Source organism: Vulpes lagopus, chromosome 22, assembly GCF_018345385.1.
Source record: "Vulpes lagopus strain Blue_001 chromosome 22, ASM1834538v1, whole genome shotgun sequence".
Classification (NCBI taxonomy): domain Eukaryota; kingdom Metazoa; phylum Chordata; class Mammalia; order Carnivora; family Canidae; genus Vulpes; species Vulpes lagopus.
The window spans coordinates 25878855-25904481 of NC_054845.1; the positions used below are offsets into that span (position 1 = coordinate 25878855).

At 53.6% G+C, this 25627-nt stretch overlaps 3 protein-coding genes and 1 long non-coding RNA gene across 14 annotated transcripts; 2 read left to right on the forward strand and 2 right to left on the reverse strand.

Annotated features, from left to right (window-relative positions):
• Nucleotides 1–362: 362 nt before the first annotated feature.
• On the reverse strand, nucleotides 363–9622 carry ATG9A (autophagy related 9A). Of its 6 annotated transcripts, none has more exons than XM_041737309.1 (16): nucleotides 9434–9622; nucleotides 8397–8453; nucleotides 7860–7991; nucleotides 7691–7734; nucleotides 7086–7150; nucleotides 6113–6274; nucleotides 5779–5920; nucleotides 4866–5614; nucleotides 4629–4782; nucleotides 4344–4523; nucleotides 3708–3956; nucleotides 3345–3523; nucleotides 3102–3219; nucleotides 2076–2298; nucleotides 1748–1893; nucleotides 363–1426 (listed from the first exon to the last, which is right to left on the reverse strand). In XM_041737309.1, exons 3-16 carry the CDS (start codon nucleotides 7960–7962, stop codon nucleotides 1421–1423), a joined length of 2520 nt encoding a protein of 839 aa, XP_041593243.1. In that variant the 5' UTR covers nucleotides 7963–7991; nucleotides 8397–8453; nucleotides 9434–9622; the 3' UTR covers nucleotides 363–1420. The 6 variants fall into 6 exon arrangements, with proteins under 6 accessions (XP_041593243.1, XP_041593242.1, XP_041593245.1 ...); XM_041737308.1 differs by having other exon boundaries at nucleotides 8397–8456; XM_041737311.1 differs by lacking the exon at nucleotides 9434–9622 and adding an exon at nucleotides 9113–9427.
• A 165-nt stretch (nucleotides 9623–9787) lies between these two features.
• ANKZF1 (ankyrin repeat and zinc finger peptidyl tRNA hydrolase 1) lies at nucleotides 9788–15980 on the forward strand. 2 transcript variants are annotated; one of them, XM_041737314.1, is made up of 14 exons: nucleotides 9788–9946; nucleotides 10173–10350; nucleotides 11203–11306; nucleotides 11533–11635; nucleotides 11758–11951; nucleotides 12322–12434; nucleotides 12530–12677; nucleotides 12948–13176; nucleotides 13336–13485; nucleotides 14167–14653; nucleotides 14817–14928; nucleotides 15064–15231; nucleotides 15369–15454; nucleotides 15651–15980. In XM_041737314.1, exons 2-14 carry the CDS (start codon nucleotides 10203–10205, stop codon nucleotides 15772–15774), a joined length of 2166 nt encoding a protein of 721 aa, XP_041593248.1. In that variant the 5' UTR covers nucleotides 9788–9946; nucleotides 10173–10202; the 3' UTR covers nucleotides 15775–15980. The 2 variants fall into 2 exon arrangements, with proteins under 2 accessions (XP_041593248.1, XP_041593249.1); XM_041737315.1 differs by lacking the exons at nucleotides 9788–9946; nucleotides 10173–10350; nucleotides 11203–11306 and having other exon boundaries at nucleotides 11533–11645.
• GLB1L (galactosidase beta 1 like) lies at nucleotides 15932–25619 on the reverse strand. Of its 5 annotated transcripts, XM_041737316.1 has the most exons (18): nucleotides 25450–25619; nucleotides 24622–24679; nucleotides 24205–24512; nucleotides 23863–24029; nucleotides 23468–23618; nucleotides 23240–23300; nucleotides 19497–19591; nucleotides 19235–19409; nucleotides 19093–19151; nucleotides 18879–19000; nucleotides 18732–18772; nucleotides 18415–18533; nucleotides 18028–18102; nucleotides 17820–17909; nucleotides 17565–17678; nucleotides 17181–17312; nucleotides 16732–16947; nucleotides 15932–16354 (listed from the first exon to the last, which is right to left on the reverse strand). In XM_041737316.1, the coding sequence occupies exons 3-18, from the start codon at nucleotides 24271–24273 to the stop codon at nucleotides 16085–16087; spliced, it is 1956 nt and encodes a 651-aa protein (XP_041593250.1). In that variant the 5' UTR covers nucleotides 24274–24512; nucleotides 24622–24679; nucleotides 25450–25619; the 3' UTR covers nucleotides 15932–16084. The 5 variants fall into 5 exon arrangements, with proteins under 5 accessions (XP_041593250.1, XP_041593255.1, XP_041593254.1 ...); XM_041737321.1 differs by lacking the exon at nucleotides 24622–24679 and having other exon boundaries at nucleotides 24205–24331; XM_041737320.1 differs by lacking the exon at nucleotides 24622–24679 and having other exon boundaries at nucleotides 24205–24343.
• LOC121480627 lies at nucleotides 16770–20802 on the forward strand. Its single transcript, XR_005985032.1, has 4 exons — nucleotides 16770–16906; nucleotides 18580–18747; nucleotides 20055–20186; nucleotides 20303–20802. It is a non-coding gene; the product is annotated as an uncharacterized LOC121480627 (long non-coding RNA).
• Nucleotides 25620–25627: the final 8 nt, after the last annotated feature.

Consider the following 25627-nt stretch of genomic DNA (forward strand, 5'->3'; position numbering starts at 1 on the left):
GGCCGGCGCGGCGCCGGCGCGGCAGCCCCGCCCACAGGGCGGCCCCAGCCCCTACCGGGGGCCCCCATTGGCCAGCCTCGCCGAGGGGGCGGGGCGCGGGGAGAGCGTGCACGCGGAAAAGGCAAAATACAGGGGCGGGGCCGGCCCGGTCACGTGCTCAGAGCGCGAAATCTGACCGCACGTCCGACCCGAGACCTTGACCTCCGCGGCGCCGGCGCTGGGAGGTGGTCCCGGCCGCTGGCCCCGCTCGCTGGCCCGCCCGGCTTATCCGAGTGCCGGCGTAGGCCCACCTTCCCACCGCCCGGCCGGGCCCCCACCCCACTCCGCTCCTTCCCGGGATGCCAGCCGCGCGACACAACAAGCCCGGTCAAAGTCCCTTTTTTATTAAGGGTTCTCAAGCTGTACACAGTTCCTACGCCTTCCGCTGTGAGCCCGGGCAGCGCCGCGTTCCACACCGCAGCGGACCGGGCGGGCGAGGGGTGGGGCGGAGTAGGAGCTGGGTCCCAGCATGCAGTGCGGCAGCTCAGCCGCGGGCGCAGGCCTCCGGCCGCCCCTCCAGCCCCGGGGGAACAGCGGGAGGCAGCCCAGAGCTCTCTTGCTGGGAGGTAGACAGCCGAGGGCACAACCAGCCCAGTCCGTCCTTTGTGCAGGCGGTTAAGGGGTACAATAAGCAGCAATGGAGGCCAGGACGGCCTCAGTCTCTCAGGGGCCCTGCTTCAAACTTGGAGAGGGCAGCAAAGAACTTCCATCCTGCTCCTGCCTTTTAGAAACCTTCCTTCGTAGTGTCAAAAGGTAGCATGAGAGGAGCTGGGAGCTAGGGTCTCCACACCAGTGCGAAGCAAAAGCTGAACAGAACGGGAGCAAGCGAACAGAACAGGAGTAAGCGGCATACATGCCTGTCATGTGCAGGAAGCAGGAGAGGTGAGCAGGCTGTAGCACTGGGAGAGAACTGGGGGTGAGGTAAGGGCCACAGCCTGAGCTACTCATCTGTTCGGGGTGGGGGAGGGAGGCTGCAGAGGTTGAGGGTCCGGGCCCAACCTCCCCACTCCACAGTTGGCACAGGTTCTCCCTGCTTGGCAGCTTCTGTGGTGGGCAGTCCTCTGGAGACTTGCAGGGGTGGGTGCAAAGGTGGCAGTACTGGGGCTGGACCGGGGACCAGTTTCTAGCACCACACTCTGAGCCAAGGGGGGTCCTGGGGATGAGGCTAGAGTCCTGTGTGCCTTGGTTCCTGGGCCCCCAATTTCTCTCCTGGGGCTGCGGCAAGCCCAGCGTTGGCACCTCCCTTGGCCAGGCACAGACACACAAACACCACACACGTGGAGCCAGGCAACAGTCAGAGGAGCCCTCCATGGCGGGCAGATGGGATGGCAGGGCAACCGTGGCCTCCATCCTGGGACATAGGGACCCTCCTCAGCCTTGTCTATACCTGTAGAGAGAAAAGGGTCAATAGTGGAGACCATCTTCAGCTATCTGCTTACCACCTTCCTGCAAAAAAACAAAACACACACACACACACACAAAAACCTTGGAGATAAATGAAGGGGAAAGCTTGATTCCAGGGGAGGAAAGTGAAGGGGAAAATTAAGCCCTGGATTCCAGAGTAGGGGAGGCAAAAAAGGGGAGTGTATTTTGGAGGGGAAGGGACAGTACCTCCATACGAGAGGCCTGCCTTCTTTCACAGGAGACTTTGATCTCAGCCTGGAAGTTACTACCTCTGGTAGCTGTTCTCCGGTCCTGGGGCCCTTACCTTGTGCACCTGAGGGGGAAGCTCATCCTCTGAGCCCTCCTCGGGCACCGGCTCTGGGTGCCTTGATGCTGACTGCCCATCTTCAGCCCACCCTCCAAGGGGCAGCCGGGAGAAGTGAGAGGGAGCCCGGGGTACCGTGCCAGGATCTAGAGACACAAGTGAACATGGTCTTAGAACAAACACAAATAGAAATGTGGAGCAAGGTTTTGGGGCTGTTCGGGGTGGGGGTAAGGGTTAGTTTCTTTGGGCTTGATCCCTCTGACTTCTTTCCTCCCCAAGAGGCCCCCCCAAAGAGCCACTGTACCCTGCTGTACCCCCCGTTGGATACCTGTGATACCCCCATAGCGCCTCTGGAAGCCCCCCTGCAGGGCGGTGGTCTCGGGTGCTCCAGGCCGGGGTGCAGCACAGGGATAGCTGGCAGAGCGGGGGATAGGTTGGGAGGCCCGGGAGCCCTCTCCCCCCTCTTCAGGGGCGCTCTCCCCACTCTCATCGCTCTCCCGGCGATGCCACACATGCCGCTCAGGCTCGGCCTGGGCTTGCTGTTTATGGAGCTGAGAAGTGTGGGGAGTGGAGGGTGACACTCATTAGTTAAGGCTAGGATATCTGAAACAGCTGCCCCCACTACGCTGTTCCAAATGTTCCCATTTCTGGCACCGCGCCCAGAATCACTGACCCAGAGTAACTATCATGTTAACAGTGTGTAAGACACATACGACATCTTATAGGTTAAACTCTCAGCAGATCCCTGGAACGAACCTGTTGCATAAGTTGTGATGGCACTCATTTTGCCTAGTCATTTCTCAAGAACAAGTTGGTGGTACACCTAAGTGCCAGGCACTCTTTCAAGGTGCCAGGAAGATAGCACTGAACAACAGAAAAAAATCTCAGCCCTTGTATGGCTTGTATGCTGGAGGCGGAGGTGGTGGTGGGGGGAACAGAGACAATAAAATAAAAAAGGAAAAATGCAATAGATCAGATAAATGCTACAGAGAAAAATAAAAGCAGGGAGAGTCGGGGGTGGCCAAGGGAGACTCTTTTGGTCAGGGTGGCCAGAGACCGTCTCAAGGAACAGTTAAGAACAGACAGGTGATTAAAGGAGGGAGCCATAAGCATATCTCAGGGAAGTGGATTCTTGGCAAGGGAAATAGCAAATGTGTCAAGCAAGGCCCCGGATGACAATAAGCTTGCCTAAAAACGGATGGCAAAAGGGTATCTGCAGGAATGGAGCTTAGAGTAGGTGAATAACAGACAAGGGTTCCAGACCCATGTCTTGCTTTTCCTCGCCTAGAACCCTCTATTCTATTTGTCAGTGGCCAGCTTGACTCTGTGGCTCTGCCCCTTGCTGCCCACTCACCTGGTGCATATAGAGGGCGTGCAGGCTCATCTCGGTGGATGCGTACTCCGACAGCACCAGGCTCTGCAGCTGTCCTTCCCACACGCTGCTCCCGGAGCTGGCTGTCCTGGCATCCACCCTGTCCCTCCCAGCACAGACAGACCGCAGCCGTCAACATTTCTAAGAGCCCCAAAGTTACTGGGGCGGGGGGGGGGGGGGGGTTGGAATTGCCACGCCCTTCCACCGAGGCCCATCTCTACTCACCCAGAGCCTGTCATGGTGCTAGGAGCTCGGCCTGCGGGAACCTGACCGGGGTGCAGAGGGGAGAAGGAGCGCAGGGCAGAGGCGACTTCGGCCCTGTGCCTGGAACCCTGCAGGTCTCTGGGCAGTGGGGGGCCACGGCACGAGGAGCCAGCTACCACGTTTGCAATCAGGCTCAGTGGCTGTGAAAAAGGGGTGAGCTGAATTCCCAGGGCAGCAGGGAGGCCACAAGGCCCTGGGTGTCAGCACCCAAGGACACAGACTGAACTGACAGAAGGAAACCAACCAGGTAGCAAGGCCCTTCCACCCCAGGCCTGGCCCTCAGCTCACACTCTGCCCGTCACCTCCTAGTCCCCAAGGACACACCTCAGACTCAGACTGTAAGGACTGGATGGACGTAAAGAGGGCATTTTCAGGGAGCAGCCCCCCTTGGGCGAGGCCAGCGGCTGCTCCGTCCCGCTGAACCTGCTCCTTGAGGAAGCCGAGGAAGGCTGTGCTCTCACGGGGTGGCTGCCAGCCGGGGTTGGTGATGGCAAAGTGCATGAGTGACAGCTCTGTCTTCCCGTCCTCAGCTTGCTGGTACACTGAGGCTTCCGTCTGCCCGCCGGACAGCCACTGCACAAGGGAGGCTCCAGTGAGCAGGACCGTCCTCTGACAGAAACGCTTGTTGTACCTTTCCTGCCAGCAGGGAGGCCCTGCCCCTGGAGGACCGAGACAGCAATGCGCTGCTGTCTGTCTCTCGTCTGCAGCCCCAAGGCCCACCCCAGGCGGCGCAGTCGGCTCGCTGGGCTAGTTGCTTGGTTTGTGCCTTTCTCAAGGGCACTTGGCCAAAGGTGCAAGTTTAAGGCTAAAATCCAGCTGAAGCTCCTATTCACCAAGCAGTGTGTACCCTCGTGCATGGCTGCCCAGAGGCAGGGCTGCCTTTCTGCAAATTGTTGGCTCAGAGGGGTGTCTTTTTGCCAGCATCAGCTCTGGCCACCTGCCCCCGTACCCTCCTGGTACCTGGGGATGGCCGTGCTGGCGAACATCCATCTGAGCAAAGGAGCAGGTGTCTCCAACCCCTACAACCTCCACGGTGAAATTGCGGAAGAAGTCTATGATCTCCAGGGCCCGTGGGCGCAGGCAAAAGATGAGGATGAGGGGTGTGACAATGGGGCTCAGCAACTCCTCCAAGATAAACACCTATAAGGGAGGGGATCGAGGTCAGAGGGGAGCAGGAGGGCTCCCAGCCCTCACCACCGAGCCATCGGCCAGTCTCTAACAGGCCCTAACTCCAACTCCACTCACTGCCTTGTACTGGAAGAGCTGGGCAAACTCGTCCCGGGTCTGCGAGCGGTGGGCATTACCCTGCCAGTGGTCAGGCATGTAGTGGATGTGAGCGAGGATCACGCGGAGCAGCTGCTCGGGGCAGAACACCATGTGCTGGTCCGGGATAAAGGACCTGGGGGATCGGGGCCATGGTGAGAGACAAGCCTTTCCCAGGGACGCTGGTCCAGCTTGCTCCCGCCTGCTGCCCCAGCCCACCTGCACACGGTCACGGTGACCCCCAGGAGTGTGACGGTGGTGAGGACGTGTTCCACAGCCAACACGTCTTCGTCGTAGATGGTGAGGGCGATAAGCACAGCCAGGATGGAGCCGGCGAAGAAGGCGCCATTCTTGGCCAACAGCGTCAGCAGAGGTGATAAGAAGCAATTCATGTACTTGGAGGCGGGCTTATAGCCCCGGTTGAGGCGGGACTGCAGCTCGTGCTCCAGCTCGTTGAAGTGGCGGAGGTAGCAGCGGCCGTAGAGTGACCAGCAACGTGCTCCCAGGGCCCCGGGCTCCCGCTTCAGCACCTCAGCGTAGCTGAAGAAGGCATAGAGGATCTGCCAGATGAGGATGAGGGGGCACAGCAGGAAGTTGGCAATGCCGATCCACAGGATGCGGTTGCTGAGGCGCTGGGCCAGCTCCAGCCGTTGCCCCCCGCGTTTGTACTCGGCCTTGAGGCTCCATTCGTTGAGAAACAGGGAGCCAGGTCCCCAGAAGAGGATCAGCTCGAAGTTGTACTTGAGGCCACGGGTGAAGAAGACGGCCTCCCCAAGGCCCGGCAGGCGGAAGCGCAGAGGCAGGAGGGATTTGTTAACCAGGGCGACCATGTAGTTTTGGAAGCGGAGGATGCGGTGGTAGATGTCCAGCTCTGTCAGTTCACGCTTGTGGATGCAGATCTGGTGCTCCTTCTGGGTCTGCACGATCCGTGCTTGCACTTCCTGCCACGTGCAGTACGGAAGAGCGGACTGCAGGGCGGAGGAGGGACACGCTAGGCAAGGCTGGCTTGCAGCCTGGACTCCTCGCCTCGCATTAGCCCGCTGGAGCCTGTACGCAGATGCTCCTTGACCTGCCAGTGAGGCCCCACCCTTCCCCAGGCTGTGGTGCCAGCTGCCCAACTTCCCAGCCTCACCATGGGGATACGCAGAGCATGCAGGTAGAAGGAGTGGATCTCCCAGTAGCAGCAAATGTTATAGATGAACTTGATAAGCCGATGGATCCAGAATACCCCAGCGATGACCAGGATGGTGATAAGGGAGCCGTTTTCCTGAATCCTGGTGGGGGAAATAGCAGGGGAGGAGGGGTGGCCCTTGAGGAATCTTGGCAGACAGGACACTCCTGAAGGCTATGGCGGGGCTGAGCCTCGGTCTGTGTTCTAGGGGATGCGCTACTGCCTCACACCCCACTCCATTCCCTACCTGCTGGTGGAACTCTGGCTCTGGTGTCCTTTGACCTGCGGCCCTTACCTGGCACTACAGACCTGGGCAGGCAAAAAGGCGTCTGGCAGAGTGACCTTGACAGGCTCCGTGGGGTGAAGACTATGGTTCACCATCTTGTTGGCAAATAGGATGTCATAGTCCACACAGCTGACCAAGAAGGTGGTGAAGGCAACCACAAAAAGGAACTGCCTGAGGAATTGGGAAGAGGGGCCACAGCCCAAGAGTCAGAGGGGCACCAGTGAAATAGTGTGGGGCAGAGAGAAGAGTCTGAGGAAGCAGCAGAATGAGGTGAGAGAGCAACCCCCGGGGGACGTGCTGAGGCTGGAAAACTCCCCATGGGCTCTCTCCACTGCTCAGCCCCAGGGACCTTCTTAGGCCCAAACCAGCTCCTGCTTTTTCCTCCTAGCCTTGGGCATCGCACAATTAGCCTGCGTTCCTCACCTCACCGCATGGTAATCTCTACCACCATTTACTAGAGTCGCTCCAAGATCTTGTGATTGTGGTCTGGCTTCCCAATCCCTGATTTCCTTTTGAGATAGTATTTAGAAGCCCGAAAGGGATTTACAGTCTTTAGTTATTGAGGGAGGGTTTCTCAATCCCTTCCCTTTTGGCAAGGTCTTGTGGCTTCTTCCTTTGAGAAAGCGCTCTGCCTTCCTAGGTATAACCAAAGCAGAACACACACTTTTCTTAAGTGGCGGGCATCTCTGAGACCTCCTGACTGAACCCTGTCCATCCCACGGGAGCTCTGATGAAATGGTCAAGTCTGAGCTCTCTTCAGAGAAGAGTGAGGATTTAGGAAGAATTCCTTAAAAGAGAGATAACAAATAAACAGGATTGTGAATTTGGATGCCACACCCAGTCCCTGAACTCTTAGGTGTGCAGGGTTTTGAGCAGAGGACTGAGCCGCACTGGCAGGAATGGCCAGGGCTGGCTGAGCTCAGGAAGAGGAAAAGGCTGACACACAGTGCTTCCCCACATCACCGTCCCCTCTTAGACTTACATGAGCTCAAAGACCTCCCCGATGAGCATGCAAGTGAAGCCATTCTTCTGGTGTAGATTATACACGTAGAATTGTCAAGAAAAATGTGGTTGATTAGAGAGACAGCAATTCGGGACACAGACTTTGGGGAGTCACATACCTGAACTTAACTCCTGGCTCTAGGACTTTCTAGCTGTGTGACTTTGGCCAATGTTACTCCCTCAACTTTCGTCTGCAGTGGTACTTTGGAGGTAATAGCGCCTGTCTCATGGTATTATTAGGTATGAGATAATGAGCGTGAAGTATTTTAACACAAAGCTGGCACAGAGTAAATCAAAAGATACTAATTATTATAGTTATTAGTGTCCCGTCAAAAAGAAAGATCCTCTTTAGAGAGGTTCCTTATAAAAACTGACACCACAAAGTGAAAGGCACGTAGCTCTTGGGAAACGTGAGGTATCATTATCTATAACGATCACCATTGCCCCAGCCTCTTTCAGCCTTCAGAAGAGTTCCCATCTCCCTTCCAGAGATTAGAATCAAAGCCACCCCAACTTCGCATCTGGGGCCCAGCTTAGAGAGGGGCTAACGGTCCCACAGCTCCAACACAGAGACACAAAGGATATTCGAGAGAAGAAGAGGTCAAGGTTTTCGATGTGGTGCCAAGGTGCTGTGGGCGCAGGAGCAGAGAGGTCAGAGCCCTGAAGGAACACGAGCCCCCCTGCTCCCTCGATGTTCCTCCACCAACCCTCTCCTCTCCATGCCCCGGCTCTGCTGTCATGTCCAAGAACTCACATTTACTCCCCTCAGGGACGTGCACCAATAGGTCCTCCTCCCCAGGGGGTGAATCACTATAGGAGGCCTCGAGGCGTTGGTACTCCGTGTCGAACTGCGCCATCACCACCGCCCCCTGTCCACGTTGTCCACCTAACGGTAAGGACAAAGAGATCCAGGTTCAGACTCTTGTGCTGCTTGTCTCCTGCCCTGCCTCGTAGACCAGAAAGAGTGAGAAAGGATCTCTGGGCTTGGTGTCTACTTCCAGTCTTTTCCACTCAGAGGCAGAGGAGTAGTTACCAAAGGAGAGCCGAGAGCTTGGGGCCTGGGAAGCCAGTCAATCCCAGAGCCTTTACTGAGTGCCTACTGAGGTCCTGCTGGTCTGAAGCCAGCCTCTGCCCCTTTGGTGCTGGTGGTGGGGGGGTGCTGTTTCACCTTCTATTTAGTGGAGATAAGGGGACTTCCCTCTGCCCTCCTGGAGAAACCCGGGTCTCCCAAGAGACTAGCAGTTTGGAAGCAGTCTGTAAACAAAGGTTTGAGATAAGCACATGGCCCTACCAGCTCCATGGACAGCGTCTGCTCCACACTCCAGCCCTTGATGCCCTGGCTCTGCAGCTGCTGGAGGAGAAGGTGTCAGGCCCCAGAGAGTGGGGAGTGGGGATAAAAGAAAGCCAGCCCTCCTGCCCACCCACCCTCCACTAAGAGGAGGCCAAGCATGGGGCAGGGAGGCTGCAGTGGGGGAGAGGCGTGGGGGCTCCGTGTACTTCCTCCGGTCTGTACTATACTGGGCCACTCATCCAACTCTAGGATCCCAAGAAGTGGCTTGTTGAACCTGTAAAGACTGAGTCAGTACAGGCCTGAGGTCAGACAGCTACCCTGGACTGTTTTTCCATCGCCCCACCTCATTCTCAGAAATTAGGCCTCACAGGGTCCTCAAAGCCCCCCGAAAGCCAACACCCAAGAAGAGTCTTTTCTGAAAAGACTTTTCTGTTCATCCTCTTCCCCTGGCTCCCTAGCACCAAAGGCCCAACAGGCAGGCGTAATTCCTGGACGGGAAACACTGACTGGGCCGGTGTGGACCCAGATCCTGGGCCAACTGTGGGGTCTGTAGGTCCCTGCAGCCAGGCGCGTCTAGGCGGCGCTCGGGGAACTCACCCGCCGGTGCAGACCCCGGGGGCCGTGGAACGCGGCCCGGCCTGGCCCCAGTGGGATTCCCTGGGTTAGTGGGAGCCCGGGGTCGGAAGGGCTGACGGCGCTCCGCTCGGGGCACTCACCACTCACGGGGGCAGTGTGGCCCCAGGGTCAAGGAGCCCCGCGGGCCGGGCGGGCTCGGGGGGCCTGCGGATGCTGGAAGACTCGAGCCAGCCCGACAGCCGACGGCCCGGGTGGGCTGGGTTGCCTCCCCACACCCAGCCAAGACCCAGCCCGGCGCGCCCCTGGGTCGCCCGGCGCCAGGCCGAGGGCTCGGCTCCCAACAGCGGACAACCTCGCGCGCGGCCCCGACGCCCGCGCGCCCCCGCCCGCGCGCCCCCGCCATCAAAACATTCCGGCCGCGCGCCTCCGCCCCTCCCGCGGCGCCCCCTGCCCCCCGTTACCCGCCGTGCGCTCGCTTAGGGCCCCGCGGGCGCCCTCCGTCAGGCCCGGCCCGGGCCCGGAGATCCCAGGAGTCGATCTCGCGTTTCACCTCAGGAACCGTGACCCGAGTGATTCCAGGGGCTCGGTCGGCTCCACTGGGTTCGTCCGGACCCGAAGCTCTAGGCCCGGCGCCTGCCACTCACTGTCACCCGCAGCCGGTCTGACCAATGAGCGGCAGGGGGCGGAGACACGGCGGCCCATTCCCGGCTTCGGGGGCGGGACTAAGGGTTCGCAGTGGGCTTCGCGCAGCCAGAGGACCAATAGTGCGCGGCCTTTGGGGCGGGGCCAAGGTGCGGGCGACGCCGCGTGTCCCCTCCGCGGCCCCGTAGTGACGAGATTGTTGTGGTGTTGCAGAAATCCGGGCTTGGAATCGTGGACGTCTGTGGCGCTCGGCTGCCCGGGACCTTTGGTGCAGCTTCTGGGGGCGGCGGCGAGTCCACGCGGTTTAGCCCTTGCTGGAGCTCGTCGCACGGGTAACGAGGAGCGGTCGAGGAGCTGGGGGAGCCTCAGCTCTCTCGGACTCGATGGGGGAGCCGGATGCTTCCCCCTTGAGAAACCGGGCTGGGGTCACGTATTAACCCCGAGAGCGGACTGGCTGCCCCGCGGCGTGGAGGAGGCCGAGGCAGGCCGCCGGGCGGTAGGATCGCGCCCTGGGGGGCTCCGTTCTTACCCCCCCACACACACTCCCTTCTGCTCCAGGAGCTGCTCCCACATAATTTCTGCCCAGCCATGTCGCCGGTTTCAGCCGCAGCCCGGGTTCCTGCCTTGGTCTCCCTGTTTGACCTCAACGCGGATGCTCCGGTGTGTCAGGGCCTGAGCTTGGTGAGCCTCCCATCGGAGGCGGCTCCGGCCCAGGCTCTGCGGACTTCCTGTCCAGGTACCTGGGAAGGTTTGGGGAGGACCCACGAGGAACGGGACAGGCTCTTTAGAGCTTAGCGCTTGTCCAGGGAACACATTCTAATTGATAAATTCCCCGGTTTAAGAGCTCTTGTTGACATCTTCCTACTGATAAAATTTATCTAACATTCATTCCGTCTCTGGGTGAGACTGCCTGCAAAAAAATCCTTCAAAATTCCTATTGTCCAAATGTAACTGGATTCCAATCAAATCATTCGTTCTTGCTGAATGTAAAACTTTTTTTTTTTTTTACAACCTTAATTTGTCTCTGGCTGTTTTTCCTAGACTTTTTTTTTTTTTTTTTAAACAAACCACACGGTAATTGGAAATGTGAGCTATGGGCAGCCCCGGTGGCTCAGCGGTTTAGCGCCGCCCTCAGCCCAGGGCCTGATCCCTGAGACCCGGGATGGAGTCCCACGTCAGGCTCCTGCATCGAGCCTGCTTCTCCCTCTGCCTGTGTCTCTGCCCCCCCACTCTCTGTGTCTCTCATGACTAAATAAAATCTTAAGAAAAAAAAAAAAAAGTAAATGTAAGCTAAAACCTGGGCATTTGGGAAGTGTTTTTTGCAGTTAAAAATTTTAACGTTTCTACAGGATTCCCTTAGCCCATCCCGTCAGACTGTTTGATAGATGTTGGTCTCACATCTTTTCAGAAGCATACTTCCCGTATAAAGTGATCACTGTGCCATTTATCTCATGATTCCTAGATTATAAATTCTTTGAAGGAAAGGATGTGCCACCTTTTTCATTTGTGTATCAGACACTGCATGTAATTTCTAGGTACTGCAGATTTGGACTCCCTTTCCACCTCTAATTACCCTCCCCTTATTTAGGTTCGGCAAGCCCAGAAAGAAAACTACCCCAGGGTCTCCTGGATATTTCAGAGAAGTTATTTTGTTCCACTTGTGACCAGGCCTTCCAGAACCACCAGGAACAGGTAAAAGGCCAGGTGCTGAGCTAAATGGTAGAAGCAAAAAGTATAATGGTGGGTGAGGAGAGGCAGACATGTGATTTGTCTTTAATTAATAAAGGTCCATGTTTTGACTAAGGCAGTTGGCATTACCTGGTCATACTTCCTGGAGTTCTCTGGTCTTGAATACTTACTATTAAGGGCCAGGCTGGGGCATATTTCCACATCAGCCTCCTTCTTTGCCTCCTACCAGAGGGAACATTATAAACTTGACTGGCATCGGTTTAACCTAAAGCAGCGTCTCAAGGACAAGCCTCTCCTGTCTGCCCTGGATTTTGAAAAGCAGAGCTCCACAGGTGACGGCTGGTAGGAGACCTGTGTTGAGTAGGACATGGGGGTGGAGGAAGGCCCTAGTTTAGGAGCTGGAGGAAAGGTCAAAGATGGAACACCAAACTTGTGCACCTCGTGTCGTTTTCAGGAGATCTTTCCAGCATCTCAGGATCAGAAGACTCAGACTCAGCCAGTGAGGAGGACTTGCAGATACCAGATGAGGAGAGGGCTGAATTTGAGAAGCCCAGCAGACCCCAAGGCTTCCACCCACACCGGGTTCTTTTCCAAAATGCCCAGGGCCAGTTTCTTTATGCCTATCGCTGTGTGCTAGGCCCTCGCCAGGCAAGTGGCAGCATAAGTTGTGTGGTCAACTGTGGCCTTTGAGCACTCAGCCTAGATCTCCCCTAAGCCCAGGCCATTTATTTCTCTTCTTCCTGTTGAATGTGGGTACCACAATGGACAGCACAGTGTTGGACTGAATTGGCCTGAATCTGAGGTCAAGTGTAATGGAATTAAGTTCGGAAACAGACCAATATAGGTTTGAGTGGTTGTGCTACCACTTGATCGCGACTACAAGCCTCAAATGTCCTCATTTGTAAAGTGAAGACAAGCCTCAGGATGGTTGTATGAAATGAGATCATGCACGTGAGACACTTGGCACTGATTTCTTCCTCTCCGTGAATACAGTGGGCATGTTTGTGCTGTCGTCCAGGTACCACCAGAAGAACCAGAACTGCTGCTACAGAACCTGCAGAACGGAGGTCCCAGATCCTATGTGGTGCTCATGGCTGCAGCTGGGCACTTTGCTGGCGCCATTTTCCAAGGGTGAGAGGGTGCTGCATGGGGTAGAAGGATGGACTGGACCCCGTTAGCCTGGGAGTACGGGCTAATTTCCAGTACTGAGTCTGTGTTGTCTACAGAAGAGACGTGGTGACACACAAAACCTTTCACCGCTACACAGTGCGGGCCAAGCGGGGCACAGCCCAGGGAATTCGCGATGCCCGGGGTGGGGCTTCTCGGTCTGCCGGAGCCAACCTGAGGCGCTATAATGAAGCCACATTATACAAGGTAAGTTAGGCGTCTCAGATCTGGTGGTTTACTAATCTACTTTTCCCCCCTCTCATCAAATGTTAGCATGGGGAGCTTGACCCCATTATTTCTGGGAAGGCAACAGTAGACTAGGAATGGATCCCCAAGAGTCTTCATCCTCTCATTCTTCCCTCGTATTATTTTCTATTTCACATTCCTTATACATCATCTTGTGGCCCATTTTTTTGGGTTTGGAGATTTAAAAATAGCAAGTGAAGATACACAGGGCTGAGTTACTCTCTTCCCTAGGATGTTCGTGACCTGCTGGCAGGGCCAGGCTGGGCTAAAGCACTGGAGGAGGCTGGGACAATACTGCTGCGTGCCCCCCGCTCTGGCCGGTCCCTGTTCTTCAGAGGCCATGGTGCACCCCTACAACGAGGGGACCCCCGACTTTGGGATATCCCCCTCGCTACCCGCAGACCTACCTTCAGAGAGCTACAGCGTGTGTTCCATAAGCTGACCACCTTGCATGTCCATGGTGAGCCTTTGATCCAGACCCCCCAGACTCCCTAGATCTTCCTGTACCTTCCAGCCCAAGCCTTGGGTTCTCATTTGTACATCCAGACAGCATCTTCATTGAGACCTGAGCTGGCTTCTCCTCAGCTAAACTTGAGAAACATCTTTTGTTTTATGGCAGGAGAAGACCCCCGGGAGACAGCCAGGTTGGACTCACCTCAAGCACATAGGAAGACAATGAGAGTGGGGAAGAAGGCTCTCGAGGCAGAAAGAAAGGTCTCCAGTGATGAAAATGAGACACTTGGGCAGAATGAGGAATCTCCCAAACAGGGTTTGAGCACCATCTGGCAACTGTCAACTCTATCTGGGTGTCTATCCTGGAAATGCAGTGTCAAATCTCCTACTGTCACTTGCCTCTTTATAATGAGCCCTTACATAACACACATACCATTACACACATGCATAGGGCTGTTACGATAAGGGGCACCTGGTAGCAATTACTAAGATGGGTTTAATCACCTTTCCCAACTTCCTGTTCTCTTTTGTTCACTGATGTATCCCCAGCACTTAGGAAATATGACATAAGTATGTGAAACAGAGGCTTGTGTGGCGCGAATCTCACATAATTGCCCTCTTACTGGATGCTGCAGTTTGGAGCTGAGCTGAGGCCTGCTTGGTTCTTAGCCTGCACGGCTGTCACAGCTCCCATGCTCTCCCCTGTTGTGTACCATCCTAAGGCTGCTCAAGGGGAGAGCCTAAGGACGTTTGTCCCTGCGTGGGTCCTTCTGGGCCTGTCTCCATCTGAGCTGAGAGCCTCATTTCTACATGGGATACTAATGGATTCAGCTCTTAATGTGCTACTTGATCTTTGGTGACAAAATACAAATACTTAATTTCATTTCAAGACAATCTGGATTCTCTTTTTATGTATTATTATACATCTGGGACAGCCCACATCCTTCCACCCTCTGTGTATTTCTTTAGATGGACCTAACATTGTATTTTTCCCTAGGTTCAGGGTCGGAGGGAGAGGACAGCTTCCAGGTGGAGCTGGAGCTAGTAGAATTGACAGTAGGGACCCTGGATCTTCGTGAGTTTGAGGTATTGCCAAAGCGGAGAAGGAGAAAAAGGAATAAGAAGGAGAGAAGCCAGGACCTGGAAGCCGGGGTGCATGTGACTCTTCCCCAGCAACCTCAAGGAGATGAGGCCTTCTCACAGTCCGCCCAGGCATATGCAGCCCCTTTGGGGCCTTCCCTGGATGAGGCCAAGACCCCTGATCAGTCAGAGCTCTGGGACATGCTTCTGGCTGCTTGCAGAGCTGGAGATGTTGGGATATTGAAACTCCAGCTAGCTGCTGGCCCCACAGACCCTGGAGTTCTGTCTCTGCTCAGTGCCCCCTTGGGCTCCAATGGCTTCACCCTCCTGCATGCAGCAGCTGCAGCTGGGAGAGGCTCAGTGGTTCGCCTGCTGCTGGAGGCAGGTGCTGACCCCACTGTACAGTAAGTAATGGTCCCCAAACCGAGCCCTTTGGGGTACAGAGAGGATCATCTGGAGGCTAACGTTGGTACTGGCTACTTGACAGTATTCCCCTTGATCTGTTTGGGTGAGGTTGGGAGATGGAAGAGGCGAGTTGAACCCACTTTGGGGGGTTTTCGCACCTAGGGACTCCCGGGCCCGGCCACCATATACGGTTGCAGCTGACAAGTCAACGCGTAATGAGTTCCGAAGGTTCATGGAGAAGAATCCAGATGCTTACGATTACAGCAAGGCTCAGGTCAGCTGGAAAAGGAAGCAGCAGTAGAGTAGGAAGGCAGCATTGATCCTGGCTAAGATCTTTTCCACTTTCTTATAGTTTTCCCAAGGACAGTTTGTATGGGTCTTACCTTACACCTCCCTGGAAATCCTCCAGGTGCCAGGGCCACTGACGCCAGAAATGGAGGCACGGCAGGCTATGCGGAAAAGGGAGCAGAAGGCTGCCCGGCGGCAAAGGGAGGAACAGCAGCGGAAGCAGCGGGAGCAGGAGGAGAGGGAGCAAGAAGAGCAGCGGCGCTTTGCCGCCCTCAGCGATCGTGAGAAGGTGAGGCTGGAGGTTCTCTCTTCCACAGCCCTGATTTCCTCAGAGGTCTGACCCCTTCCCAGCGTGCAGCTGTCACTTCTTAGGCACCCTGTCCACCTCTGAGGCCTTGTCCTTAATAAGACTTCTCTTCCCCTCAGAGAGCTCTGGCCGCAGAGCGCAGGCTGGCTGCCCAGCTGGGAGTGTCCACCCCGCAGACGCCCGGTCCTGCAACCCTTTGTGCTCAGTAAGTACAGGGCCAGGTGTGGGCAAGTGGAATGAATGCTGCAGAGTCCTCCAAAAGGCTGTTGGGGGAAGGGGGGACTTGAGATGTTCTGAGAAAACCTCTGGAACAAAACCAGATATGGCCGGAGGAGCGGGGAAGAGCTTGGATTGGAAGTTTCTGGGGTACCTGTTCAGCCATCTATCTTCCTCTTGTCCAGGCGCTGCTGGAGTTGTGGGACATCCCTCCAAGGCCTCATTCCCTTTCACTATCTTGACTTCTCTTTCTGCTCCACACGCTGCCTCCGGGATCACCGCTGCCAGGCCACCAAGCCCTCTTCCTGACCTCTTTACAGCTGCACCTGGGCCAACTCTGGGCCCTGAGAGGGTGCATTCACAGTAGCCCTAGGTTTCTTCTTTCCCGTGAAACCGGAGTATTTGGAAGATTAAGGACACTCAGGAACCAGGGCAAAGATAGGGCCACAGAGGGGTGTGGAGCTGGTACTGTCTCTGGAACTTTAATTGTAATAAAGTTTGGCAAGGAAACTGCACTTGTATTGCATTCAGGCTGTGGCCTTTGGTTCCTGGCGGTCACCGTGGCCAGCACCAAGGGATCCTGCCCACTCCATGTCCCAGGTCCAAGGTTACCTTTCTTTCAGTGCCCACTTAACTCCATTGGTTCAGGGGCGCTTGACGTTTCAACTGAGAGGGAATAGACAAATGTCTTATGTGAAGTGCTATTAAGTATAGGCCTATCCACAAACTGGATTTGGGGCTGGAGAGGCACACTTTCTAGCTCCAGCAATGTAATTTTGTTGAGGCCTCCTCTAGAAAACAGCAGAGGTCGTGGCACATAGAGGGTCTGTTGTGGCCCTCGCTTTGTCCAGTACCGGCCCAAATTAAACCCATTGATCCAGACTTGGCCCTGAAGAAGAGAATAGAGAGTGGAAGAAAATGGTCAGCTCTCAAGGGGGTAAAATCACCCCCTTTTGGGTTTCTTTGTTTTTTTTTTTTTAAAGATTTATTTTAGAGAAAGAGAAAGCACGGGAGTGGGGGTAGGGGGGCAGAGGGAGAGGGAAAGAGAGAATCCCAAACAGACTCCCCGTGCTGAGCATGGAGCCTGATGTGGGGCTCAATTGCACAACCCTGAGATCACAGCCCAAGCCGAAATCGAGAGTCAGATACTCAACTGACTGAGCCATCCAGGTGTCCCTCCTTTTGGGTTTCTAATTAGGAATAATTTCCACTCCCCCTTCTAACGTTATTTTCTTCTCATCACCCTGACCCCAATGTCAGCAGTACCTTGGTCCATCCAGGTAGAAAGAGAAAAGTGTCCCCGCCTTCTCCGAAAATTGGAAACGTTGTGGAGTAGAAGGTGGGGCCAGAAGGAGCTTGAGGACGTGTACTTTTCATCAAGTGGAGGGGAAACCACCACTTTACGAGTTTATCAACATTCAGAGGGAACATCAGCCACTGGGTAAGGACCATTTGCCCCAGAACTGGTGGCTCTAGTAGGCCCTGTGAAGAAGGCAAATAAAAATTCATCATTTCTTAAGTTCTTATGGTGTAACTGTCCCTAATCAAGCCCTGGGATGCAACTAGTGGCCATGTCTAGATCCCCACAAGCGACTACTTTGCTGCCTAACTCCTAAGCACAGGGCTCTTGTTTGTCTTCCATTAGGCCCCTATTTTTCCAAGGGAGTTTGATGGACACGAATATGCAGGAGAAGGGACAGGCAAGGCTAGCTCACCTTGAAGTCACTGCTGTTAGATCCGAAACTGAGCCTCCCCATGTTCTCCAGTAAGATGTCCAATTTGGCCCCGCCTTTTCCCGTCAAAAATAGTTGGTGTTTCATGTTTCGTTCCAAGACACCGTGAAACACCTGTGGATAAGATGCACTCTGAGAGGAAGGGCTCTAGCTTGTGGCCATGACACAGGAAGCTACATTAGCACACGTGTTTGGAGAGCAAAGAGAATGTAGTCCGTCCTTCATTACCCATGTATTCTGGAACCTTCGCCTCAAATTCTTCCTCATCCCAGCTTATCTGTGGCCCCTCCTGCAAACATGGGCAGATACGGGGTGCTGGGAGGAGAGGGGATGGGCTCACAGGGTAGCCCGGAATGAGGTCCTTACCCCATCTACCATTACATAGGCACGGTCGTGGACTCCATTGTTAGGCACCCAGAACTGCGTTGGCTCAGGAATGGGATGGGGCAGAAAAGTCCGGTACAACATAAAGCCGTGGTCCTGGGTGTGGAAGAGTTAAGTACTTAAGATGAAATGAGAGGAAGAGAGGATACTATGGGGAAGATGGGCAGCAGAGGGAACCTCTGGCTGTGGCTGTTGGGGAAGGCTCCCGTGCCTCCAGGACATGGGATTGTCCCTTACCTGTTTGACAGCCTCAAAGGACAAGGGCAAGATTGAATGGATGGGCCCTTGGGGGCACAGGAAGTCTAAGAAAGCCAGCAAATCCCCATCCTGTTAGGATAAGGGGAAGGTGTTAGAATAAAAGGGAAGTCAGAATAGAGGGCCAGAAAGTCTGGGCCATTTAGAGAACAAAGGGGTAGGATCAGAGAAAAGATGATCCAGAGCTTACCAGATGCAGGGTCAAAGGTCCAAGCATCATCTTGGGGCTGGGGGGAGGTAAAGGTCCCAAGGGAATTTCCTGGAACTGAGCCCAAATTCTCTCAGGAGCCATAGGAAAACCACACAAACAACCCCTACTCCCAGACCCTACTAAGCACAGGGCTCTCAACCTGGGCTCCGGGGAAAGGCTTTAAGGGGTCACAAAGATCCTGTAATTTTGCACATGCTTATATGCGTCTTCCCAAATAGTCCCGTTTGGGTGGCTGGGAAGTGGTTCTGTAGGCTCCGCGGCCCAGACAACAACCAATGATTTATGGGATCCCATTACTAACAATTTAGGTACTCCCTTTCCCCAAATTGATAAAAGCCTTTGGCGCTTAATGAAGTAGTAGGGCACCTCACTGATGACGTTTCGAAGAGCAAAAAGCTTAGGTGTGAGGTCCCCTGCTTCAGATATTGGTGCATCGTAGTCATAGCTGGTAGTAATTGGAAGAAAGCGCCCCTTTTCATCAGCACCTGGGGTCAAACCAATTTCATTCATTCAGTGTCTTTCAAATGACAGGCACTAAGCAAAGAAATTCACAAAAAGAATTTTGCCATCAGAAGGGGCAGTGGTGGCCACATCCAGCTTTGAGACCTCCTAATCTACCCAGCCCTCGGATTCTAATTCCTTGATGCCTCCCTGCTTCCACCCCAGGGACCATCTGGACTCACCATTCCAGTATCCAAAGTTGGTACCTCCATGGAACATGTACCTGAAGGGGGGTAAGGTGGGGGGAAAGGGAAAAGCTGACCCACTGAATCACTTTCCTCCCCAACATCCCGTTTTGCCTTCATGTTGGCCCCCGTGTCTCCAGTTACATGTTCACACTGGCTCCCAGCTTCAGCATGTTCTCTAGGCCTCTGGTTACAGCCAAAACAGACCGTGTGGAGTGATTCTGGCCCCAGTAATCCAGCCAGCCTGTGTAATACTCAGAGTTCACCTAGAAAGCAGCCACAAGTGAGATGGGGACTGAGCTCGACCCATTCCCAACCCCAACTCCTGCTTTGATTGCCCTCCCCTCCAGCTCCTCACCAGTGGCCCATGGGGTTCATAGTTCCGAAGCAGGGCAAAGATTTTGGTCATGTTGTCAGCTGCAGAGAGGAGACAAAAGTGAAAGATAAACATAGAAGAGGTGCCCCTTCCCCAGACTCTACTCCACCCTCGCTCAGAAGACCTGGGCCAAAATCCACAGTGGTGTAGAGGCCCTGGAGGGAGCCACATCTGAGTCCTTCAGGCCCATCTGTGGTGAAGAGCAAGATCCTGTCTCCTAGCAGCGCACGGAAAAGCCCAGCCAGGTGCTTCATGTAGTTGACGTCACAGGCTCTGTAGCTACCATATTCATTTTCCACCTGCCAGGAAAATGGAAAATGGAGCTCAGCCATGCAGCGGAGGTTAGGACCCCTGGCACCTCCTTCCTCTCACCCAGTCCCTTGTACCTGAATGCTAATGATGTTGCCCCCGTTGTGGTAGAGCCATGGATATAACTTGGGCAGTAAGACCGTGAACCAGGAGTCCACTGCAGCAAGAAAGTCTAAAGGAAGGAGCAGTGCTCTGCTCATTAGGACACCACTGCCTTTGCAGCCCCCACCCATAGCATCAAGGCCAGCAACTTCAGTGCTGCCTGAACCCTGGGCTACTGTTTGCAGCCCACTCGCCCACAAATGAACCTGAGCAGTGGTGACTGAACCCTGAGCACTTGTGAATTTGCATGGCAAGGACATCTAAGCACAGGAAACCTTAAAGTTGTAAATTAAAAAAATTTTTAATGTAAGAAAAATGTTAAAAGCATCATAGGGAACTAATTAAGTAATCGATGTATACTTGAGAGAGCTGTGAAGTAGCATGGGAGTTCACAAAAATGCAGAATGATGACTTGCACCCTGATGGAACTGACAGTTCTGGTGATTTAAGTCACCCATCAGAAGACCACTATATTCAGTATTGTGCCTTAAAATCTCAGCCCCTATTTGTGATTTTTGTTGATTCATCCTCAGGGTCTTCACACCTGTTATGACCTCCGCTTGACACTTTCTCCACCATCCTTCATCTGGCCATTCTCAGTACAGTTTTCAGATCTTAACTTCTATTTCACTTCCTCAAGAAAACCTCTGATAATCCTGATGAGGGTAGGTGTCCCTGTTACATACTCTCATGTCACCTCTTACTTTTTTTCAAGCACATAACAAATTATCAGTATTTCTCTAAATGCCCCCCCCCCTTAAAGGCTTTATTCATTTGACAGAGAGAGAGCACAAGCAGGGGGAGCAGCAAACGGAGAGGGAGAAGCTGACTCCCCACTAAGCATGGAACCTGATGCAGGACTCGTCCCAGGACCCCGGATCCTGACCTGAGCCAAAGGCAGACGTTTAACAGACTGAGCCATCCAGGTGCCCCTCTCTAAGTGTCTCCTGTCAGTCTCCCTCACCCAGTGAACAGGAACCTATTTGTCAGGTCCATCTGCCTCATCCCTATCCTTGAGGACAATGCCTAACATGTAGCAGACTCAAAAATGGATTCAATGGAAGATGTACTGGAGGGTATTTTTGCATTCTTAAAACGTTCAATTCCTTTCCATTTTGCATTCTGTACAAAGGGTGCCAGGTCTGACTGCCTCCTTCTATCCAAGCATATATTAAAGCTCATCCAACAAATATTTATGAGTGTTTAGCATGTACCCAGCAACATTCTAGGTGTTAGGGATACAGAATGGAACAAAATAGATAAAAACCTCTGCCCTTGTGGAATTTCCTTCCAAGTGAGGAAAGCAGGCAATAAATAAATAGCTAAAATACACAGTATGTTAATACCCAGGAGAAAAAATAAAGCAGGGAAGGATATAAAATGGCAGAAGAGCTTAAGTTTTAGAGGGCAGCCGAGGGAAGGCCTCTCTGAAAAGGTGATTCTGCAGGAAGATAGAGGGAGCACCAAGTGCAACGGCCTCAAAGTAGGAATGTGCCTGATAGGTTTGAAAAACAGCAATGAGGCCAGTGTGAACAATGAAGAAAAGAGTAGAGGTCAGGGAGGTGACTGGGTCCATTAGGTAGGACCTGAGAGGCCATTTTAAGGAATCCATGGTTCATATTCTGAAGGAGAGGAGAACCTATTGCAGAGGTTTCCTATTTCAGAGTTGTTAGCTACTAGATAGGACTGAAAGCCATGGGAGGGACGCCTGGGTGGCTCAGAGGTTGAGCATCTGCCTTTGGCTCAGGGCGTGATCCCTGGTCCTGGGAAAGAGTGAGTCCTGAATTGGGCTCCCTGCGGGAAGCCTGCTTCTCTGCCGCCTCTCTGCCTCTTTCTGTGTCTCTCATGAATAAATAAATAAAATCTTAAAAAAAAAAAAAAAAAAAAGCAAGCGATGGGAATGGATGAGATTGTCTAAGGAGTGAACACATAGAAAAGAGAAGTGTTGGAGAACTGAGGCCTTCAGCACCCCACCCAGTATTTAGCAGAAAGAGAAAGGGCAGAGAACCAGCAAGAGATTAAGAAGGAGTGGTCAGCAAGGCTGGGATCCAGGGAAAGGAGCACAGACCACATAAAGGTGGTATCTGGAGAGCCAAGAGAAAAGTGTATGTGAAAGGATGGGGTGGACAGCCGGGCTGGATGCTCCTGACTGGCCAAGGAGGCGAGAGGCCTGGAAAGGAATTGTGGACTTGCAGTGAAGAGGTCGCTGCTTTCTTGGGAAAAGTGGACACTGCATGCCGGTGTGCCAGCACTACTTTGCCATTTCAAATGTATTTCAGAGCCAGCTGAGTTGGGGAATTGTTCTGAGGAGCATAGAGCTATTCAGCGCCCTAAGAAGCCGGTTGGTCCCCAACAGATACAAAGCATTTTTACTAGAGTGATCTTTTTAAAAGATAAATCAGATAAGATCACTCCCTTGTTCTGATGACTTCCTATCTACACTTGAAGTAAAATCCAAACTCCTTAAAATATAGGGCATTTTAGAGCTTAATCTTGAGTTCTCATCTTTTCTCTCCTGATGCTCTTTCCCTCAGGCAATGTCTCAACAGCCATGGATCTAAATGCCATCTCTAGACTGATAAATCCCAAATTTATCTCTAGCTCAGAGCTCCCCGTGAGCTGAGCGTCACATTCACACAGCCTGTGGCTTAACACCCTAACTTGTGTGTGATGACACAAATTTAACACAACCAGAACTGTTTTACCCCCAAAAAAGGTGGTCCTTTGCCACCCCTAGTCTCCTACTTCCCTGTGTCAGTAAATGGCACCACCATGTTCATTGGAAACATGACTCCTTTCTTTCCAGACCCGATTCATGCTGGCCCCACCCTTCTCCTTCCCATCAGAATCTAACAAGGCCTGGTGATTTTTGATCTTCAACCTACATCTCAAAACTGCTCTCTTCTTCCCATCTCCACCACCACCACCGTCACCTTAGTCCACGAGCCATCACCTCCTTCCTCAATCACAGCCTGAGTCTCCCAATTAGTTTCTCTACCTCCATCCTTGCTTGGCCCCCTCCCTCCATTCTCCACATCCGGGCTAACGTAATCTGAAAACAAATCAAACCTGTCTGGTTAAGCTCTTTCAATGGCTTTCTACTGTGTTTAGGATAAAATACCAACCCCTTACGGTGGCCTACAAGGTCCTGCATTAACAGTCCCTATCTATCTCCAATTTCACGTCACATTCCTCTCTCCCTTACCCACTATGGTCTGGCCGAGTTGGCCTCAACCATACCACTTCTTTCCCACCTCTGGGCTTTAGAATATGCTGTTCCCTCTACTTGGGTTGTTCTCACCTCATTCTTCATATGACCAAAGCTTTTCCTTCCCTAGAGTCAAGTGAAATGTCATCATCATCTCAGAAAAGCCTTTTCTGACCTCCCTACCCAAAACAGGCCTTCTCTGTTACTCATGGCCTCATGAGTATTGTTTTTTTCTTGTGTGGTATTTTTACAACTTGCAATAATCTTACAGGTTTTTTTTAAAAAACAAAACAAAACTGTTTCTTTCCCCCATAAGCCCCACTACACAGGGACTGGGTCTGCCTGGTGTCAGTTTGTAGCATCTTGCTTGGCATGAAGGAAACACTCAAATATCTGCATGGATGATCTCCAGTTTGGGGAGAGTCTCTTCAGTTTTGAGCACCCAAATGACTCATTGTGTTCCTATCGGTTGCTTTTATTTTCTGTGTTGAAACCTTTGTCTCAGCTCACCTGGATCTGAGGTTCTCAGATTTATTTCAGGTTTTTGAAGCAACCAGGCTGGGAGACCCCCCTGCGACAAACATAAAGACAGCAGGTTTTGTTGTTTGGGAGTGGGGTGGAAGAGGTATGAAGGTAGAATATTGAGTATAGCACTGGAAGTGGCCCTACAGTGTGGGCAGATGGGGGGAGTGAAGGAACTGCACAGGAGTGGCTCTGGTTCTATCCCTTCTAACTCACCATCTCCCACTCTGCACAGATGTAAGGTCCTGGTCTCAGTATGACCAACAGGTTCGCTAGAGATGCCTCTTTCAGAAATGCAAAGAGGTCCCGGCTGCCATTAAAATTATAGACCCCAGGCTCTGGCTCATGGTAGTTCCAGGGCACGTAACTGAGAAAGAAAGAGGTTAACAGGGCCCAAGGCGGGAGGTGCTGGAGAGGCCTAAGGGCTCAGGCCTTGCAGGGAATCTCCAGGAAGCTGTTGGGAGGAGGTCCTGGCCCACCCTTTCCCACCCTTGGCCTGGAAGCCCTGGAGCTCTCATACCCAGCTAGTTGTCCTGTCCCAATCCCCTTCTGAGGGGGGTGGTAGGAAGAGTAAATCCCACCCTCCATGGCTCATCCTGAGCGCTTCTTACAACTGTACAGTGTTGAGGCCACTCATTCGCATCTTGAAAAGCCGGTCTGCCCAAAGCACCCGTGGTACCCGAAAGTAGTGTAGGCTGCCAGACACGTAGCGGAACGGGGCCCCATCTAGAAGGAATCTGTCATTTATCCGATCCACTATGAACGACCGATTGTCTGCCTGCAAAGAGAGAGCGCGGGGTCAGCAGAGGCCTGGAACAGAGGGAGGGGTCAGAGTCTGCAGAGGAGATGGAACTAGCCCAGCCTGCTGTTCTGTTATTTTCACTTTCTCTCCCGGGCTGGATCTCATCCCGCCTCACCACGCCCAGCCTGCCAATTCAATCCTGTCATTTTACCTGGGGCAGCAGCAGGGACAGAAGTGGCAACAGCAGGACGGGAAGGCAGAGCCGCTTCCTGGGAGCCATGGCGCTAACAGGGCTCCTCTAGTCAGAGAGGGCGGTCCGGCTGTCACGTGGTGGATTCCTGGGAGGGAACCTCAGCGAGCAAGGGGGCGGAGACCACCTCAAGTCACCAGGCGATTAGCCTGGACTTGTCCACCCGCGCTACTCTACTAGTTTGTAAGATCCTCTACATCTTGAATCCGCTTCATCAGCATCACCTGGGAGCTTGTTAGAAATGCAGAGTCTCAGGTCCTACCTCAGACCTATAGAATCAGAATTTGGATTTTAACAAGATTCCCAGGCGATCCTAAAGGCATTCAAGATTGAGAAGCACTGTGGTACTAAACTGAGCTCCCTGAGGGTGAAGAGTACCTTGTCCATCTTGCATCCTCAGCTTCTAGCACGGGGCTCGGTACATAGCAGGTTAAATCTAGATGAATGAATGTCAGACCAGGGGGCTAAAACAGGTGCAGAATCAATCTTCCCAGTGGTGTGAAAGTAGGGACCGAGTTATAAATGGGATTTTTTTTTCTCCTAGTGGCCCTGCTACAGCAAAAGAGACCACCTCAGCCATTCTGTCTTCTTTGGATGTCCCCCGCTCTTCTATTTATCCCTGCCTGCCTCCGCGAGAGCTGTCAGGAGCAACTACCTGGGGCCAAGGCTTGGGAATTTATGAATTTCCATGACTCCTGCCTTCACAGTCCCAAGCCTGGGATGTAAGGACCAGGATAAGAAAAATCGAATCATACTAAAAATAACAGCAACTTCTATTTATTGACACCGAGGGCTGTGTCAGATAGTGTGCTAAGCACTTTACATCTCACTTCATCTTCAACAAGCTCCGTGCAGTTGGTAATTATCACTCCCATTTTACCCATGAGGGAATTGAGAGGCAGAAATTTTAAATAGTCTGCTCAAGGTCACGCCGCTAGTTTAGCAGAGCTGGGAGCTGCAGCCTGGCCTCACCGTCCGGGCTCCTAACCTTAGGTACTGTTAGAGCGTGTTTACAACTGGGGAACCCGAGGCTCTGCGAGGTTAAGTCGTCCAAGGTCACGCAGCTAGTAAGCTCTTAACCACTGAAACTAGGGTAGTGGGATGCAGGCCGGAGCCCCGAAGGGTGTACCGATCGGCGCTGTGGGGGTCCAGGCCGCCGGCACCCGCCCGGCACCCGCCCCTCGGGGCTGGACTGCAGCTTCCTACCTCCGGCATTGGGAGACGGGGGCCTGGGGGCCTCGGGCCGAGCCCGGCTTTGCTCCCCTTGGGCGCGGGTGCCTGCGTCCTGCCCACTACTGAAGGCCTGTGTGGAACCCTCACCCGGGTCCCGGGACCCGCGCTCCCCCGCCTTAGCCCGCCCCCGGCCTCTCAGCTCCGCGCCCCC

Coding starts and splice junctions, on each gene's coding strand:
- ATG9A (XM_041737312.1), bottom strand. CDS start 7,962: ATGGCGCAGTTCGACACGGAGTACCAACGCCTCGAGGCCTCCTATAGT. Junction 7,735..7,859: donor CGTCCCTGAGGGGAGTAAAT/GTGAGTTCTTGG, acceptor CTGCGCCCACAG/CACCTTGGCACCACATCGAA. Junction 3,957..4,343: donor GCCAGCACGGCCATCCCCAG/GTACCAGGAGGG, acceptor TCCCTTGTGCAG/TGGCTGTCCGGCGGGCAGAC.
- ANKZF1 (XM_041737314.1), top strand. CDS start 10,203: ATGTCGCCGGTTTCAGCCGCAGCCCGGGTTCCTGCCTTGGTCTCCCTG. Junction 12,435..12,529: donor GCTGGCGCCATTTTCCAAGG/GTGAGAGGGTGC, acceptor TGTTGTCTACAG/AAGAGACGTGGTGACACACA. Junction 13,177..13,335: donor GACCACCTTGCATGTCCATG/GTGAGCCTTTGA, acceptor GTTTTATGGCAG/GAGAAGACCCCCGGGAGACA.
- GLB1L (XM_041737321.1), bottom strand. CDS start 24,273: ATGGCTCCCAGGAAGCGGCTCTGCCTTCCCGTCCTGCTGTTGCCACTT. Junction 23,301..23,467: donor TCTGTGCAGAGTGGGAGATG/GTGAGTTAGAAG, acceptor TGTTTGTCGCAG/GGGGGTCTCCCAGCCTGGTT. Junction 18,773..18,878: donor CTGGGAGCCAGTGTGAACAT/GTAACTGGAGAC, acceptor ACCCCCCTTCAG/GTACATGTTCCATGGAGGTA.